This window comes from Hypomesus transpacificus, unplaced genomic scaffold (assembly GCF_021917145.1).
Source record: "Hypomesus transpacificus isolate Combined female unplaced genomic scaffold, fHypTra1 scaffold_512, whole genome shotgun sequence".
NCBI lineage: Eukaryota > Metazoa > Chordata > Actinopteri > Osmeriformes > Osmeridae > Hypomesus > Hypomesus transpacificus.
The window spans coordinates 3,131-23,191 of record NW_025814027.1 but is presented as its reverse complement, the minus strand read 5'-3'; the positions used below and the strand labels follow the sequence as shown (position 1 = coordinate 23,191).

The 20,061-nt window shown below is 41.1% G+C and overlaps 1 protein-coding gene across 1 annotated transcript; it reads left to right on the top strand.

Moving 5' to 3' along the window:
* Window positions 1–4,396: 4,396 nt before the first annotated feature.
* LOC124465483 (thimet oligopeptidase-like) lies at window positions 4,397–19,857 on the top strand. The gene is made up of 3 exons (XM_047017288.1): window positions 4,397–5,014; window positions 5,122–5,224; window positions 19,643–19,857. Exons 1-3 carry the CDS (start codon window positions 4,868–4,870, stop codon window positions 19,822–19,824), a joined length of 432 nt encoding a protein of 143 aa, XP_046873244.1. The 5' UTR covers window positions 4,397–4,867; the 3' UTR covers window positions 19,825–19,857.
* Window positions 19,858–20,061: the final 204 nt, after the last annotated feature.

Genomic DNA, 20,061 nt, shown 5'->3' with positions numbered 1-20,061 from the left:
TTAAATTGTTTGTGCTTTATGAATGTTTCTTGTACAACCCCAATTCCCAAAAAGTTGGGACATTGTGTAAAATAAAAAACAGAATACATTGATTGGCAAAACTCATAAACCCATATGTTATTCACTATAGAACATATAAAACATATCAAATGTTTAAACTGATGAAATGTACAATTTTAAGAAAAAAATACAGTAATTTAGAATTTGATGGCAGCAACAGGTCTCAAAGTTGGGACAAGCCTATGGTACCACTGTGTAGTTGTCCCTCTTCTTTTAACAACAGTCTGTATGTCTGGGTAATGAGGAGACCAGTGGCTGGAGTTGTGGGAGAGGAATGTTATCCCTTTTGTGTCTGATACAGGATTTTTGCTGCCAATGGTCCTGGGTCTTTGTTATATTTTTTGTTTCATGTTCCACCTAATGTTTTTAACTGGTGAAAGGTCTGGACTGCAGCCAGGCCAGTTCAGCACCCGGACTCTTCTTTTACGCAGCCATGCAGTTGTAACAGACTCAGGGATTGGTTTAACATTGTCTTATTGGAATATGCAAGGCCTTCCCTGAAAAAGATGTTGCCTGGATGCAAGCAAATGTTGCTCTAAAACCTGTATATACCTTTCACTATTAAGGGTGCCTTTCCAGATGTGCAAGTTTCCCATTCTACAAGCACCAATGCACCCCCATACCATCAGACATGCAGGCTTTTGAACTGAGCGCTGATAACAAGCTGGATGGTCCCTCTCATCTTTAGTCCAGAGGACTTAGCTTAGCTTTTTGGCATTCCAAAAATAATTTCTAATTTCAATTCTTCTGAACACAACAGTTTTCCCACATTGCCTCAGTCCATTTTAAATGAGCTTTAGTCCAGAGAAGATTGAGGAACATTATTCTGAAATGGTTCCACAATATATAGATGCTGGTTTTCGCAAATTGGTGAACCTCTGCCCACCTTTACTTCTGAGATGCTGTTTCTCTAAGATACTCTTTACATACCCAATCATGTTACTGACCTGTTTGCAATTAACTTAGTTATTTCCAAATGTTCCCTCAATTGTTTTTTTTGTTAGTAACACTTACCTTTTCCAGCCTTTTACTGCCATTGTCCCAACATTTTTTAAATGTGTTGCGGCCATCAAATTCCAAGTTACCTTATTTTTTCAATAGAATTGTACATTTACTAAGTTTAAATGTGTCAGATGTTTTCAATGATCTATTGTGAGTGACATATGAGTTTCTGAGATTTTCTAATCATTGCATTCTGTTTTTATATTTACATTTTGTACAGCGTCCCAGTTAATGTGCCCCAATTATTGTTGACATACAACTTTAACTTTGAAAAGCCATGCATTTTGTATCCTTTGTCCTTATTGATTAATCGATTATTGATTGTTAACGTGTTCAACTAGGAAAATGCAAGAAATGGGCAGCCCTAATTTCTACTCATGAAATGTCAACATCGGACTCACAAATTAATTCAGAATTTCCCCCTCCCGGTTTGAATGAATGCAAGTTGACCAGAGAACCGCCAGGTCGCACATGGGAGAGTAAAAAAATATTGACATTATTGCAATAGGACTGGGGAGTACATTACTGAACATAATTATACTGCTTTGTTGAAGACTCAATTGTGATTGGTTTATCTTGCCATTCAATGGTCTGTTATTTTGGAATAGTAGACTGCTGCTATGAATAACATACAGCTATGGACAGTTCTGATCCTAGATTTGGGAAACCCCCGGAAAGAAGCAAACAGATTGAGGTAGAAACATTCCCAAGGAAGTCCAATTCAGCTCCTTATCAATAGAAATGTTCAGTTTCCGTCCGTCCGTCCGTCATCTGCCGCTTGTCCGGGGATCGGGTCACGGGGGCAAGCGACCTAAGCAGGGAGGCCCAGACTTCCCTCCCCCCGGCCACTTCCACCAGCTCTTCCTGGGGGACCCCGAGGCGTTCCCAGGCCAGCCGAGAGACATAGTCCCTCCAGCGTGTCCTGGGTCTTCCCCGGGGCCTCTTCCCAGTGGGACGTGCCCGGAACACCTCACCAGGGAGGCGTCCAGGAGGCATCCTAATCAGATGCCCGAGCCACCTCAGCTGGCTCCTCTCAACGAGGAGGAGCAGCGGTTCTACTCTGAGCCCCTTCCGGATGACAAGACCCCGAGATACTTGAACTCCTCCGCTTGGTTCAGGATCTCCTCCCCGACCCGGAGATGGCACTCCACCCTTTTCCCGTCGATTACCATGGCCTCAGATTTGGAGGTGCTGATTCGCATCCCAGCCGCTTCACATTCGGTTGCGAACCGCTCCAGTGAGAGCTGAAGGTCATGGCCCGATGAAGCCAACAGGACCACATCATCCGCAAAAAGCAGCGACCCGATCCTGAGGTCACCAAACCGGACCCCCTCAACACCCTGGCTGCGCCTAGAAATTCTGTCCATATAGGTAATGAACAGAATCGGTGACATAGGGCAGCCCTGGCGGAGTCCAACCCTCACCGGAAACAAGTTCGACTTACTACCGGCAATGCGGACCAAACTCTGGCACCGGTCGTACAGGGACCGGACAGCCCCGATCAGGAAATCCGGTACCCCGTACTCTCGGAGCACCCCCCACATGAGCCCCCGAGGGACACGGTCAAACGCTTTTTCCAAATCCACAAAACATGTGTAGACTGGTTGGGCGAACTCCCATGTACCCTCCAGGACTCCGCGGAGGGTATAGAGCTGGTCCACTGTTCCACGGCCAGGACGAAAACCACATTGCTCCTCCTGAATCCGAGGTTCGACAATCCGACGGACCCTCCCCTCCAGGACCCCTGAATAGACTTTCCCAGGGAGGCTGAGGAGTGTGATCCCCCTAAAGTTGGAGCACACCCTCCGGTCCCCCTTTTTAAAGAGGGGAACCACCACCCCGGTCTGCCAGTCCAGAGGCACTGTCCCCGATGTCCACGCGATGTTGCAGAGTCGTGTCAACCAAGACAGCCCTACAACATCCAGAGCCTTAAGGAACTCCGGGCGGACCTCATCCACCCCAGGGGCCCTGCCCCCGCCGAGCTTTTCAACCACCTCGGCGACCTCAGCCCCAGAGATAGAAGGGCCCCCCCCGATGTCCCAAGACTCTGCTTCCACGTCGGAAAGCGTGTTGGTGGAATTAAGGAGGTCTTCGAAGTATTCCCTCCACCGATCCAGGACGTCCCCCGTCGAGGTCAGCAGCGCACCATCCCCACCGTATACAGTGTTGACAGAGCACTGCTTCCCCCTCCTGAGCCGCCGGATGGTGGTCCAGAACCTTTTTGAAGCCGTTCGGAAGTCATTCTCCATGGCCTCGCCGAACTCCTCCCATGCCCGGGTTTTTGCCTCCGCGACCACCAAAGCCGCGTTCCGCTTGGCCTGCCGGTACACATCAGCTGCCTCTGGAGTCCTACCAGCCAATAAAGTCCGATAGGCTTCCTTCTTCAGCTTGACGGCATCCCTTACCTCCAGAGTCCACCACCGGGTCCGAGGGTTACCGCCGCGACATGCACCGACCGCCTTGCGGCCGCAGCTCCGGTCAGCTTAATGTTCAGTTTAATGTAAATTATAATGCTTCTGATTCTAAGAAGGCTACAGGGTTTGTTTCTGCATTTCCAACCATATAATTTTTAGCAGAAGCAGTAAAATAATTTCTAAATCAATATTTTCTGTTAAAATGATTGATTTCTCTAGTAAGTAGCTGTGTGTGGATAATGCACAGTGTCATTATTGCAACATAAAGTTGTTCAATCCCCAGAACAAGCCCTTAACATGTGGGAACTCCATACTTAGAAAAGCATTGCAGGTGACCAAAGCTAGTTGAGAAAGACGTCATCCAGGAAAAGGATAGCTACACTCAATAATCACAAATGTAAAATATATTTATATTAGTTTGACCGTTACTATAAAGAATCCATTTTATGTCCATGTTTAGATCTCTTAATTGTCACTATACAAAGTAGAAAATGATACAAATGAGTGGGTGTCTAAAATTTGAACTGGTACTGTAGTTTATTAAATTGTTTTAAAGAGCACATGTATAAAAACAATTCAGCTGTAGTATTGATGAAAGATGTGGCTGTTGCAAGTTAGAAAATGTCCACAACTATCATTTTGAATCAACTATTTTATTTAGTTAAACCTGTGATGAGTTGGCCATACTGTATTTGTTTGATTGTAGCTATTTAATGGTCTGAGAAACGGCCTGAGCTTGAGTTCCTTTACTGCTAATTAGCAACTAGCAAAGTTGTGGTTCACTTTCCCATAGACACTTATAACATTTTTATAATTGGATTGTGAAACGGTTAACTAAGTTCATTTGATCAAATTAGATTATTGTATCACTCACTTGGAGTAGGTCTACGAACTTTGGGCAATTTTACTCAACTTTTCAGGGTGTGCAAGGATGGCATTAAAAGGGGCTACTGAAGCATCACAGATTTCCTTTTTTCCTGGGAATATAGACAAGCATTTGAACAGTCTCTCAGTCTAATATTTTTCTCCAAACTCTTGGCTAAGAACTTTTACTGATATTTAGAAAACTCTTAAGTGGTAAGACAAAATGTTTTGTGAAGATGGCCCTTGTGCTATGATTGTCCACTTGTGTGTGGGGTACAGAGTTTGGAAATAAATCTTAAACTGAGAGAAAGGGCGGGGTTGACCTTGTTGCTATGAAATATGTCAACAAGCTTACTAACTTTGACCCAAGTGATTTCATCAACGATGGTATCATGTTGCCATTTTCAAATAATATTTTCATTTTGCCTTTCAAGGGATGTGTATAAATGATATTTATTGAAGTGTATTTATGGCAAAAAATATATAATCCTGCCCTATGTTAAAGTGTGCTTACTCAGAATTTTATCATGTATATCGGGTGTTCTCATAAACACTTTCTCCATTTGCAGAAGCTTGATGTGGACTCCCTGAACAATGAATCTAAGAGGTATATGGAGAAACTCATCAAACTTGGCAAAAGGAATGGTCTCCATCTGCCCAAGGAGACACAAAATGTAAATATACACATTTTCTGTCTGGCAATGGCGAGAGTAGTTCACATCCAATGTTCTCACCCTTTATAAACTTAAATTCATCAATTTATTTTGCTTCTTTGTAACAGATGATCAAGAATATAAAGAAAAAACTGAGTAACCTATGTATTGACTTCAACAAGCATTTAAATGAGGACACCACTAGCTTGGCTTTCACCAGAGAAGAGTTAGGTGAGTGTAAAAGCCAAACTTTCCTGAGGTGGGTTATAAAAGTGTCTTAGTTGATTTCTTTACCTTGTAGGCAACTGTCAATTAAAACTTTATTGTAAAGAATAACATAATTATACATTTGATCCACGATCATGTCTTCATCCAAATTGTGTAATTTGGTGCAGTGTTGAAAACATTTGCAAGAAATGGAATGGAAATTGAGTGTTTTTCTTTTTTGGATTCATCCATTGTTGTGTTGCGACGATTTTACCCAATACAAAAACGAATGAAAAGCATTTTATTTTAACCATCGCGTTGTGGGGGGTCTGAGACAGCCCGACGGTTAAAAGAAAATGCTTCACTTTGTTTTTGTATGGAGTAAAGTTGTTGCAAAACGACGGTGGGTCACAGTGACTGATGAGTCAGAATGACCCGAAGATAACACAAGGATTAAGGCGTAGATCATTTACAGACATTCTCTGCTTAATTTCAGTATATTATTTTATATTGAGTATATAACTTGGTTTACGTAATCTTCAAAATGGTATGATTTATTTTAAATACTTTTTTATTGTCACATCACTTTTCCAGTGGCGATTGGTGACTCAAAAAAATTGGGGAGGACAGAAAAAGAAAAGAACCTATGGCTGGTAGCTATAAATCGACTAGCAACCTATTCATTAAATTTACTATAACTAAAGTAACGTAATTCATCTGAGGTTTATTCCCATCTTCCATTGCTCTAAGTAGCAAATATAATATCATACTGTATAGCCTATTGATCGTAACACAAAGGATGAAAAAAAAAAAAAACATTGGGCCAGGTGACCAAGAGTAAAAGACGCATCTTATCACTGCGGGCATGGGACAATTTTACACAACAAAACCCAAAACAAGATATAAATAATTTTATTAATACAATGTAGGCAAATTTCGTCAATGCGATTTTTCCCTAGAAGCTTGAATTTTATGTTGACATTTATATGCTCCCTGCTTTTGTGTTGCCGATGTTCCTAAGGTCGCAGTACAGTACCCCTCGAACCTTTGTACTTATAACACTTATTGTCTAACATTCTCATCTATTCTGTGTAGCCCAGAAACTAAAAGTGTTCTTCATGAAAAAATCCACAAAATCTTTGGTAGGGTTAGTCATTCTGGAGGAGAAAAATCTTTGTTTCGCACATGCTGCTAGCTACTACTACTAGCTAGCTATTAGCTAGCTAGGTGCTAGTAGCTAGCTAGGTACTAGCTGTTACTGATGATGATCCCATGACATGACATGCTGTTTTTGGTGGCTTTTATATAGGCCCTTTGTGGTCCCCTAATACTGTATCTGAAGTCATAATGTAATGTTGTAATGTATCCCAATTACAACAGAAAAATACTAGTTCTTAAGGCGCATTCTCTTGTTCGGATGGTCGTTTATATATTAGTTTATTCTTATTTATATTATTATTGAGTTTCATTTTTAACACAACCTCAAGGTTTGTTGCAGACACAAACAGTATATTGCACTGTACGATAAGTAGCCTGCTTTATTATTTTAGGCCAGTTATTTCAGTTAAGCACTAGGGATGGGGATTTGATTAATTAACCTATTTTTATTAATGCGGTTCCGTTATGTAGGCTAATTAGCCTGACATGACGCAAAGCATACAGTAAACACATGTAATGTCAATAATTGTGACTGTTAAACTAGATTAAATCAGGGTTAAATAAAGAAAACGAATGAAAGATCAATTTATTGACGAAAAGACAATGAACTTCAGACAATGAAACGCTGCGTCTTCAGACATAGGCTCTTAACTTGGCGGACTAACGCTTAGCCTATTATTATGTGAAATAAAAAGTAAAAAATACATTGGATGAAATTAAACACATTGGGTAGGCTATCCTTGATAAAAACGAAAGACACACATGGAAAAAAATTGCATATCAACTTGGAACCGGAATCCTATAGGATACGGTGCGCCATCACACAAATGCAAAAATGCAGGATACTAAGCTTCTTGTAGCGCCAAATGAAATTAAAGGAGACTCGCAGCAGAACGCAGGGTCACATGGCCTACCTTTTTTGATTATGTTTTCATCATTTCTAACGTCACAACTATTAGAATTCACGACACATGGAAAGCTTATTTACATTTTTCGTTATTTTTTAATTTGTTATTATTACACGCTCAAAAGTATTAAAAAAAAGTATCTGAATACTTAGTAACTTTAGGATATCCGGACATTCGATTAACTTCAACTACATGTCACCTTTCAGCACTCACCTCAGCAACAGAACTGTCTCCACTGCCCCTGCATGCTGCCCCTGCCTCGGAATCACTCTCAATCTCAACCACCTAGGCTATATCAGGAGACATGGAGATGCATTGAGCATTCTTTCATATTGATAATTGAAATAAGCTTAATGTAGATTGTTCATATGAAGATTTCTGAGATGTAAAACATGTTATCAGCATATCAAATTCACAATTGGTATAGGTTTAGTAGCCTAATAATTATGTAGGCTACATAAAAAATTAGCATCTCCCTAAAGCATGACTGGACAGTTCAGAAATGGTCAAATGTGTGTTCAAACCTATAGTCTTTTTCACAGATCACATCCTTAGGATGTAAGCTTTCAGAAAACACATGGTTTAGGTGGTTGAATCAGTTTCCCTAAATGGCACAGCCCAAAAAATGATCAGCCACATACTCCATTTACCAATACCTAATTTAATATGCATGGGCAGCATAATAATATGGAGAGAAGGACGTGTTTCTTGTCTCATTACATAACATCCTGAGGGTATAAGCTTCAGTTTTGGCATCAGTTTTGCCTTCATGTTACACAGACTAACATGTAACTAGCTAGCAATGAAATTCTGCGAATTGGCAAAATTACAAGAAGAGCAACCTTGTTTCATTTGGAAGACAATTCTGAAATAAAGGGTTTTTCTTTCTTCTTCTTTTTAGTCTTTAGAAAAACTATACGCCTAGGTCTGAACACTTAATTTTGAAAGAGGAACAGAGAGACGCAATCAAGGCATTTGTCGATGGAAAATATGTTTTTGCCATCCTTCCTACGGGATTCGGTAAAAGTTTAATTTATCAGCTGGCCCCGATGGAGTTGTAATCCTAAACGGAGAACTTGTTCGTATATGCATTGCCCTTTATTGTTTCGCTCAAAAAGGTTGACCGTGTGAACAAGTACTCTCCCTACCCTTAAATTAATTTTACAACACCGGCAAAAATCGTTTGTATTCATTCTTCAAGCATACTTCAAGTCTGCTTGTAGTTTAGTTCTGTTGACAACAACTATGCGGTGCTTAACATACGTCACATACTCTGTTGCTCTGATTGGTTGTAGATCTATCCAATTGAGCGAAGAGGCATTTGTTTTCCAGGCTCGTTTGAAACACGCCCTGTAGTCAAAGCCCAACGGAGAGTTCTCAGACTCATATTCTGACTAGAATTATGAGTATGACAACGTCAGGCTAGGTAGTTTTACGAACTTCCGTCCTTTTTTGTTGTAGAGGTGTTTGACAATTGAGAGAGGCGTAGCTTTCCTGTGGGTGGGCGAGGTTTCAGCGCCCTCAGCAGACACGCCCCCAGCGTTTGAGAGCTGAGAATACTGCTTATTGTTTTACAATTTTGATACCTTATTTTATTTACTTTTACTTACTCAAATTTGGTTGGGTGGTTGGTAGCACATTTTTTTTGTGGTGTAATGAACTCGAAACACATTTATTATTACTTTACAGAGACTTTAACCGGGATTTCCACAATTGAGCAAGCAAACTCATGCCAGTGGGTAAGCCCACTCGGGGATTTATTACAAACGATACAACTCTAGTCAAAACCAAACAGGATCTTCTTTAGTTGAGGTCAGATAGTTTGATGTGTACTTCAGCCGTTCCAACCTTGTCTAGTTACATTACATTACATTTAGTCCAGAGCGACTTACAGTAAGTACAGGGACATTCCCCCGAGGCAAGCAGGGTGAAGTGCCTTGCCCAAGGACACAACGTCATTTTTGACACGGCCGGGAATCGAACTGCTGTGTTGTAGGCCTTCACTTGCTACGTTCCTCACATTTTCTGTGATGACGTCAACCAAAATATGTGTGCTGTCTGGTGTTTTTGCCATGGGAGTCCCTAATTAGTTGACATGCCACAGCTGCAGCACTCATCCACTGACTGGGAAAGGGATGCAGGTAATACCAGTCATGGACCACCTTTCCCTGGCCTGTTTCACTCCTGTTTACTGTTAAATTGCTGCCAGGTGCACATTCTGCTTTTTTTTTTAATTCTGCATTCCAAGGCTACGATTCTATTTTCTATCAGCAGATGTCGCAAGGGCTCCCGTATACAAGTCTTCTGTTATTCAGACAAAGTTAATGTATATACCTAATATGTGTATATATATAGCACTAAAAAACTGTTAGTGCTGTCAGTTAAACGCGTTATTAAAGGCTGTAGCGCAAACCCATTTTAACAGTGTAAATTTTTTTATTAATTACATTCTTTTTGGCCTAGCAAACTTTGTAGTTTTTTTCACATGCTGTTGCAACAACTACTGACGTTAGAAAAAACTACAACACCACACCGGATCTAGCTAGACCGGAAACAAAACAGGCACGCCGCACACACTTGTTTGGGCTTGCGAGTCGGCTAAAGAGTAGTAGGCTAACGTTACGTTTTGAGTGGATGGTGAGCGTGAGATGCCAAAATGGATGCCAATAAGATTCTGAATGGAAATGTTGCCAAATGGTTCCAATGACAAGATCAAAGTGATCTGTGTGTTTTGTCCTTGTGAACTGAGCTATCATCGCAGCACATCAAGTCTGAAAAACCACTTGATGGCCAAGCACACAGCTGATGCGAATTCTCCGCCCCCTCGTCAAAGCTAGGCAATTGTTGTTTTCAATTTTAAAAAACATTTGCACCAAGCAATCCGATCCACTTTTCCATGCTGATAAGAGCATTAAAATGAGAAAAAATAATGGGACCAAAAAAAATCAAGGGAAATTTAGAATAGATACAAATGTGCGATTGGTTGTGATTAATCGTGAGTAAATATTTTAATCGTTTGACACCACTAATCATTTTAGAATTATGTGGAAAATGATAGCAATAATTTTTATTTTATAAGTACATTTGTGTCACATACATTTGTGTGTAGATAAGCACAATTTTAATGTCCCATCATTTTAAAGCACCAACAATAATTTACAATGGTAGATTGCAAATAGGCCTAAACTATGTTTTGTAAAGAAGATGAACGTAACTAATAAACACATTTTTGCATATATTCAAAAATGGTTCCAAAGAATCATTATCCAATAAAATCGACAATCTATGTGTGTAAACTGAATTAGTGGATACTCAAACTGTAGTTTGCGATCTGTAGGTCTATTGCAGGAGCTATTGAAATGTGTCAAGGGTCTGATAGGTCCCAGAACAGTTATTGTTCTTTATTTATTGACAGCGCACAGTCGAAGTTATTGCAAAAATTAGAGAAGTGTATCAGTTTGGAACTTCTAAGCTAGAGGCTACGATCTGCCCTTGCTCTCCCGTTTATCCAGCCCTCAAATGTTTGCTCCCTGAACAATAAACTGGACTGTGGCTTGTGTGTTTACATCAACACGAAATGGTGCAAAAACGTTATGCTAGTTTCTAATTGGGCTTTTGCTCATCGCTGGGGGGTGTTCCATCAACGTTGATTAAGGAAAAGAAAGACTTATTTTGCCAAGTCTCACTTAAGCGAGAGTTCCGTTCCATTAAGGTGGCTTATTCGAGTTCTAGCTACGTAACCAAGGTAACTCTGACAATGGAGTAAGATGGAGTAAGATGGCTGAGCGGTGAGGGAGTCGGGCTAGTAATCATAAGGTTGCCAGATCGATTCCCCGCCAAAACGACGTTGTATCCTTGGGCAAGGCACTTCACCCTACTTGCCTCGGGGGGAATGTCCCTGAACTTACTGTAAGTCGCTCTGTATAAGAGCGTCTGCTAAATGAGTAAATGTAAATGTAACTTATACTTCGGAACTAGCCTGATCCGTGTTAGGCTAAAAGTCAAGCTAAACTAAAATGTGTTGCAAATAATTTCAAACAGGCGGAAAGAGAATCTCAAAAGACAGTTCCGTCGAGTAAATTCCTGAGCGCAAAGCACTTTAGTCTGTGTTCGGAAACGTAAATTCAGACTTTTTGAGGCCTCACAAAAAATACATCAATATATATAAAATAACACTTTAGCAACTCTTAAGGATGGCAATGAACACATAAGAGCAGCCTACCATCCTTAGTAGAAAGTAATAGAAAAGGACAATAGTAGACTATAATAGTAGAAAGGAGGGTAGTAGACTGCAGTATATGTAGGTAGACCTAGACTATGTAGTCTGTTGGAATCACACACAAGGAAGCAACTTTTTCTGCAATTGTATAAAGTATTTTCATTGTTTAAAGTAGCCTATATGTTGACAACCCTCTATATTACCTGTCCTTCTGGCTTCCACAATATTATAGGTGCAATATACTGTCCCCATGGGTGTATCCAGGCCCACTGGAAGACTCGGGGTGACTACCTGGTGCCCCCATGGTTGAAAAAGTGTTTCTAAAATGCCCTCTAGAGTGGCAAAAATTACACCAAGTGCCCTACTGTCTGCCATTCACATGGTGAAAAATGCTTGAGTGCACAGGATGCCCCATGCAATAAATGACAGTGTGCCCTCTATAAATGTAAAAACATGTCTTAATGAATTCCTTTATAGTAGAGAAAATATGATGCAGTACTCTATAAGGTGCCCTTACAATGTTCTAAATTGGACTGATCCCATGCCCTTACTTCCAATGGAAAAGGGTGCTGTTATGAAGTGCCCTTTATGCTGCCCCTGCATGACAAGTGTCCCAAATGTTGCCCTTTCCAAAGAAGACGATTAGATGCTGTGCCCAACAGTCTCCCCTAATGTTCCCACTAGGGCATGCTTTCCAAGGTGAGGATGTGACAACACTTGGCACAGCCACAGTCTGTCACTGTCCAAGCCCCCTCTGGATCTGTGCAGGCAGATTATGTTAATCGGAAATATGGATTTGGATTAAATATGCACGCGTGATATAATAATGATATATTCTTAGTCATGCTGAGCTATTTTAAATGACTGTTCCACCAAGCAAAGTGTGCTACAGTTTGGGTCACCTTCTGATCTCGAAGTCTGTGCTGGATCTGTGCAATACTAATTATTTCAGTAAATCCCCATTTTAGTCATGGTTATCTTTCCCTTTTATCTTAAAGCTCAGCATTTAGCCTATCAGTTAATAAATGCATGTGGTAAAGTTATTTTAAAGTAATTTATTAATTAAGCTCATACGCTCCAGCTGGCAAAAAATGAAGGCTTTAAAGTGGCCAGTGTGAGTCGGGTGGTGGGAGCAAGTGGGAGGCTGGTGAGCCATTTCCATCGCAGCACTGTAGCGACAGTAGGGTTAAAAAACAAACAGCAGCAGCAAAATCTGCCTTTACACAAGCTCATTCAGCACTGTCCAACATGTTGGAACTCGATCTGTGACATGTTTGAGCGTCTCCGTGAGCAGAGATGGGCAGTGGCAGCGACCCTCTCAGACAGAACCATCACTAAACTGAGTGATGCCAGAACCTTGGAGCTCACGGATGACAACTGGCAAACGATCGAAGACATCATGCCCGCACTCCAGTCACTAAAGTGTGCTACTACAGCATTGTGCAGCGAGACCCATGTGTGCATAAGCATGGAGCACCCCGTGACACACAGCCTCCTGACAAGGCACCAAATCCCCAAATCTACAGAGTCCCGAAATGTTGGGGACTTCAAGGAAGCAGTGGCAACCTGGCTGAGAAAACGCAAAGTCCTATACACCTCAACTGACCCCGGTAATAGTTTAATTAATTTAATGTATGTCATTACCAAATTAATGTGTTTATGTATAGCCTATGTGCGCATTATATTTCAAAAAAATAATATACCTGTAAGATCTATCCCGGTAATAGTCCATTCCGGTGACAGGCCTAACATTGGATTATTATTGATCTCATACAGGCAAGGCAGCGCTCATTGCCACAACGCTCGATCCAACACACAAGCACCTAAACTGTGTGCAACAGCCTCTCCACCTGGAGATCAGGGAAAGGCTGACCGAAATGTGTCAAAAGCCACACCGATAATGCTCAGCCAGATGCCTCTGAGGAGCAGCCGACGCACTCCCGCACCTACATTGCCACTGCAACACTCAACACACTTTTTGGAGAGGACTACTACAAGGATAACGATATCCAACGAAGTGAAGTTGCGCTGTATTTCAGCGAGCCATGCCCCCACCCCAGGCCAACCCACTGGAGTGGTGGAATACCAACCAGGGCCGGTACAAAAAGCTTAGTGTCCTGGCTAAGCAGTACCTCGCAATACCCGCAACCTCAGTTCCTGCCGAGCGAGTCTTCTCCACTGCCGGCTTGCTTGTAAATAGACTCCGTACTCACCTCTCTCCTGAACATGTTGATATGCTAATTTTCCTGCATAAAAATGAGTAGGTCTAATGCAGTTGTGTTTTATTTCATTTGTTACCAGTAGCCATGTTGCCTATCGGCTATTTTTGGGTTATTCGCTAAGTTAAGAGCTACGTCTGAAGACGCATGCGTTTTTTTAAATTCATTGTCTTTGCGTCATGTTCAATAAATACATGTATCATTCATTTGTTATTTATTTAATCCTTATTTAATCTAATATTTTAACAGTCGCAATTATTGCCAGAATGTGTGGTGGTTCATATGTTGAATGTAGGCCTGTGCTTTGCGTCATGTCAGGCTAACTAGGCTACATAGCGAACCGCAGCAGCATTAATAAAAACAGATTATCCAGATATTCAAAAATAATTTCGGATACTATTCGAATTGTGAAATCATGTCAAATCTCCATCCCTAGTCTGAATGAATGCTGGTCTCTGTAAAGCAACTTTGAGTACCTTGAAAAGCGCTATATAAATAAAATGTATTATTATTATTATCTCCTGTTGAGAATATCGGCCATAGGCTAGCCTACTTTCAGAACAGTTTCAGACAACTCATCAAATTACGCTAATTATCAGTAGGCCTAAACGCATATATGTTAAGTAGATTTGGTAGGTCTACAATTTACGCATTTTAACAGTCGTAATGGTTTGACAAGTTGTCTCCCTTAACATGTTAATTGCGGGCAACATTGCCATTTTTGGGGACAACTCCAAAACCCCTCAAATCTATTTACGCTGCTGAAACAACACCACTCTGCTGGTTTACGCTTTGCTTTTTGCGACATTACTCCTCTTTTCGACGATCGCCTGATCTGGACTGCACACTCTAATCTTATTGAGGTCTAGCTTGAAATAGCGTTGCCTGTTGGTGGAACGGAACGTTAGTGGAACCGCTTGAGGCTCAAGGCCGAATCCCAATACTCCCCCTTACCCCTTCCCCTTACCCCTTCCCCTTAGTTTTGTGCGTTCCCGTGAGAGCTAGTGGTGTCCCAATACTCTTTTGGAGCTAGGGGAAGGGCTAAGACTAAGGCCGAATCCCAATACTCCCCCTTACCCCTTCCCCTTACCCCTTCCCCTTAGTTTTGCGCGTTCCCGTGAGAGCTAGTGGTGTCCCAATACTCTTTTGGAGCTAGGGGAAGGGCTAAGACTAAGGGGTATACACCCCTTAAAACCAAGTAAGATTGGGAGCTTACTTGAAACCAAGGGCTATGTGAATCCTGCGCGACCGGCAACAATGGCGACCAAATCATCCAGAGAGTCCGATAAATGTTATATTATCGGCTTAATTCATTGATAAAAAAATTATGACAGTCTTGTTTTGTGTTATATACAGTCATGAACATATATATTTGCAACCATTTTCCTAATTGAAACGTTTCTAAAAATCGCTAGTTTGGTACGTTAATGTTACAGTTCTGAATTGCACAACAGTCCCGCATTTATTTGACTAGCATGTCTACAGTTCTAAGTAAACTCCATTAGCAGCGAATTTCGTCTAATATCAGTGCATAACGCTACTTGCTTTGGAGATATCGATACGTGCTAGATGACGTACCTGTAACCAAGTGGCGTCCCATTTCCTAGGGCTATGTAGCCCTTACCTCTTACTTTCGAGAGCCATGGGGAAGGGGTACATTAAGGGTAAGGGGAAGGGGTAAGGGGGAGTATTGGGATTCGGCCCAAGTCTAAGTTGCCGTTTACCCAAGTGAGACTTATTCGTGTTAGCGCGACTTGCGTTAGCGACGTTGATGGAACACCCCCCTGGTGGCGCTTATGACTGTTGTGTTCACACTCGTAGTTCGTTTCTCTTGTGTCTTGGATCTCTTGGTCCAGGCCAAAAATAAAATGTTGATAATATCGTGCTACGCATTCATAGACCAACTGCAGTTTAACCTGCAACTTGTGTAACATCCTTTATGATGAATTTGATTTTACTGAATGATTGAAGGGCTTAACAACAATGCTCTAATGAAATAATCAATGACTTACAACACGGAAATAAATTACAGATTGACAAAGGCACGTTCATTTTCCAACTGTGCCTTTGCTCGGTGCAAGAAGCGCCATCTAGTGGCCAATATGTGTCAGTAACATCGTCCCTGTCTCAAGACTCGGGTAATTTGAAACCTGCGTTATATGTAGGAAAAACCTTATAGCGCCGGTAGGGGTCAAAATGATCCATTAACTTCCTCCAGAGATTTTTTTGCTGAAGTAAAGCTTTTGCCCCGTGCAACAAGCGCCATCTAGCGATCATTACATGTCAGAAACAACGTCCCTGACTGTTGACGTGTGGGTCCATTTTTAAGTTACAAGCGTTATAAGTAGGGGGAATGGATTGGCGCTTCTAGTGTTAATTTAGTGACGGTGTCCCAAAATAGCTCAAGCTCCATGCTAAATGAAAACAATTTATGTAATCTCAGAGCTCTACGCTAATGTTTTCACCAAGGAGTACATGCGCTCCTAAATGAAAAAATTTAGGAGCACACAAATAAATTTAGGAGCACAGTTTTTTTTTATTGTATTTGTTTATTAAACATAACTTAACACAGGGGCGTCGTTTAAACCTTTTTACAGGGGCATGTGCCCAGTATAAATCTGCTGTGCCTCAGTAAAATCTAAAGTTTGAGTTTTAACAAACCGAAAACACAAACCTTACATTAACTATAGATGTCCCTGCCAAAGCTGATATCAAACTTGCGTCCCTGAACTGTTATATAGTGGGTTAAGTGAGGGGAGTTTCTATAGCCTAATACAGTCCCTGACAGTCTTGTCACTTATCCATTTTGTAAAAACAACTATTTATAACCTGACTTTTAATTAATCAATTGGTTTTAGAAATGGCTCATATAAAAGCTAAACCCCCCCCAAATTATGTTTAATATACTAAAATAAATTTCCTTCACTGACAAAATATTGATCATTTAATGAAGACAGAAAGGTCAGAAATTGGCAAGACAAAAGTTTTGTCGCCTACAGAAAGTAATGTGAAAATTAAAGAAATAATTTACTTCAAATACAAAAATATGTTGCATAACATATGTGAATGAAGTAGTGGTGCTTTGAGATCCATATTTAGTATCTTGTATGACTTCCATGAGCTTGAAGGACTGCATCCATGCGGTTCGACAATGATTCATACAATTTATTGATGAAGTCATCAGGAATAGCAAAGAAAGCAGTCTTACATGCCTCCCAGAGTTCATCAAGATTCTTTGGTTGCGTCTTCCATGCTTCCTCTTTCATTCTACCCCAGACATGCTCAATGATGTTCATGTCTGGTGACTGGGCTGGCCAGTCCTGGAGCACCTTGATCTTCTTTGCCTTGAGGAACTTTGATGTAGAGATGGAAGTATGCGATGGAGCACCATCCTGCTGCAAAATTTGACCCCTTTTATGGTTGGGAATGTAAGAGGTAGCTAATACATCTTGATATTTTAGGCTATTGATATTGCCTTCCACCCTGAAAATCTCTCGTACACCCCCATACTGGACGTAACCCCAGACCATGATTTTTCCGCCACCAAACTTAAGTTTTCTGGGTGAATCTCGGATCCATGCGCGCTCCAGTAGATCTCCTGCAATATTTGCGGCGGCTGTAATGTAATTCCACCGAAGATTTATCTGAGAAATCCACCTTCTGCCACTTTTCCAGCGTCCATCCTTTTAGCAGGCTGTGGGCCTTGGCAAATGCCACACGTTTTTTTAATTGCCTTTTGTTTAGTGCTGGTTTCTGGGCACTGATTCGACCATGGAGGCCATTTCGAGACAGAATTCAACAAACTGTCCTGGTTGACACGGGGACTTGAGGTTACCAGGCCTGGTGGAGCTCTGCTGCAGTGAAAAAGGGGCTGGCCTTGGATTTTCGAGCCAACAAACGGTCCTCCCAAGCAGTTGTCTTGCGGGATCTGCCGGACCTAGGCTTGTCAAAAACATCTCCAGTCTCTTCAAATCTTTTTCTCATTCTTTGTACTTGGCGCTGAGACACATTGAAGATGTTAGCCACCTCAGCAGTGGATCTGGTCTTCAGACTCTTGATAATCAACACTTTGGTCTCAGGGTGAATCTTAGGCATGTTGTCAGAGGTCAAGTTGCAGTTTATGTGAAGGTCTGTTGTGCTGGGGTTCTTTTTATACACACCCACTAATTGATTGATCAATTAATACAGGTGAGGCTGTAATCTAGGATTGGGTGCATCATATGACAAGGCGACAAGACTTTTGTCTTGCCAAAATCTGACCTTTCTTTGTTCATTAAATTATAAATCTTTCTTCAGTGAAGCAAATTTATTTTTGTATATTAAACATAATTTGGGAGGGTTTTAGCTTTCATATGAGCCATTTCTAAAACCAATTGATTAATTAAAAGTCAGGTTATAAATATATATCAGCAATATATTCTACAAAATGGATAAGTGACAAGACTTTTGTCAGGGACTGTAGTGCATTGTGCGCAACAAGCTTGGAAGAAGGGATACGAATAAGGGCCTGTGCCCCAGTACAGTTTGATGTCTAACAACGCCACTGATTTAACAGTTAATGCCAGACCACTAGCAAATTTCACTCTGAAAGAACTAGAACAAATAGTTTAAGAAACATGTATATAGTTATAGTTAATATTTTCTTAAAATACTGGGACATTATAGACTAAGCATGCCACGGATTAAAAGGCTTGTCAAAGCTAGGTAGACCCAGAGCCATATTAAAAAGAGAGTTGGGACATTTCCATAGACTTCCATTGTGGTCTAATCGAAGAAGGCAGAAGTAAAGCGTGTCATTTGCGACCTAATCCCAAACATTCAACCCCATTCATCTTTAGTGTTATCAAGTTAATCAAGTTAGCTGATTTTGAAAATAGTTTTAAAATAATGCAGTAATTTGATCAATTTACCAGTTAACTTGCTTCGTTACACTGAACATGACTGGTGTAATAGTTTGTGAAAGACCCATAAGACACATATTTCCGACGAGGCAAAATCCCGGACAAATTTGGAATCCTTACCGGACGCATTTTTTAGGTCTCGAAAAGAGGACATGTCCGGGGAAAAAGAGGACGTCTGGTCACCCAAATTTTATGTGGCAAATTTTACTTCAAGTGTATTTTAAGATATAGCTTGTTAGATTCTAAATGCACATCTGATTAGAGCTAGCAACAATGAATTGCAGATTAAGGGGTCCCCTATCGTCCAGCTAGGTGTCGACGCTCAGCAAGAATTTCAGGTCCACTCACTAAAATCAAACGACCCTCTCACTGGATATATTGCATAATAAAATGTTTTATTGAATGCAATTGGTTGCCTTGTATATTCTGTTCTATTTACCAAACTCCTTCCTTGTCTTAAATTGAGCTGGTGTGAGCTACAGTATGTTAGCTAGCATAGCCATTTCTAGCTCTGCTTAAGTTAATGTAATACATACATGTTAATAAAGTATCAGACACTATACATAATACAACACACCAGTAACCAATTGATATTATGTGTTAATATACTGGAAATGTCAGTAAATCGAGATGCTACTACTGTCTGTCCTGTTGAAAACCAAACAGGTTGCCAGCAGTGGGGTTTTTAGCGAGCTAATTGAACCAAGTGATCATGTGTCAGCGAGAACAGAGAGTGTTGTAACTTTCTTTTTAAATGGCTCTGGCCCATTGGTTGTGAATCGTCACTCGCGCGTCATTATGCTATGTTCACATCGTGGAGTCGCGACTCCGTCACTTGCTTTACATGTGATATCAATGGTGCTTCACTTCATCGCGTTGGTGGTGGTTCCGACTGTGGTTCCGTTTATTGACAACAGCCCGTCACTCGCGCACTGTGCTCGTAAATTATTTTTCAAGGTCGCACATACATATTTTTTGGTGCAAATGCGAGTGAAATGGTCGCACTGTAGAGCCCTGAATCTACTGTATAATTTAAGGTGGTCTCCCTGAGGATTTCCTGAGCTCGTTGGAGAAGGACGGAGAGGACAAGCTGAAGATCACCCTAAAGTACCCCCACTACTTTCCTACCATGAAGAAGTGCTTTGTTCCAGAGACCCGCAAAAAGTTGGAGGAGGCCTTCAACTCTCGCTGCAAAGAGGTGAGGTGGGTTAGAGGCTAAATTAACAAAATGTTCAAGTTCAAGTCTTTTATTTGTCAGGTGCACAGAGCAACACAAGGTTAGACTGGGCACTGAAATTCTTAAGACAAGACAACGCAAGCACTTGGCATAACATAACATATAAGTACACAGAACAAATTTACATCTATGCTGAGCTTAGATAAGTGAACTTCCTAAATATACAGATAGCAATAAATAAACGACTATACTAACCCTAACACTAAAACTTCCTAAATT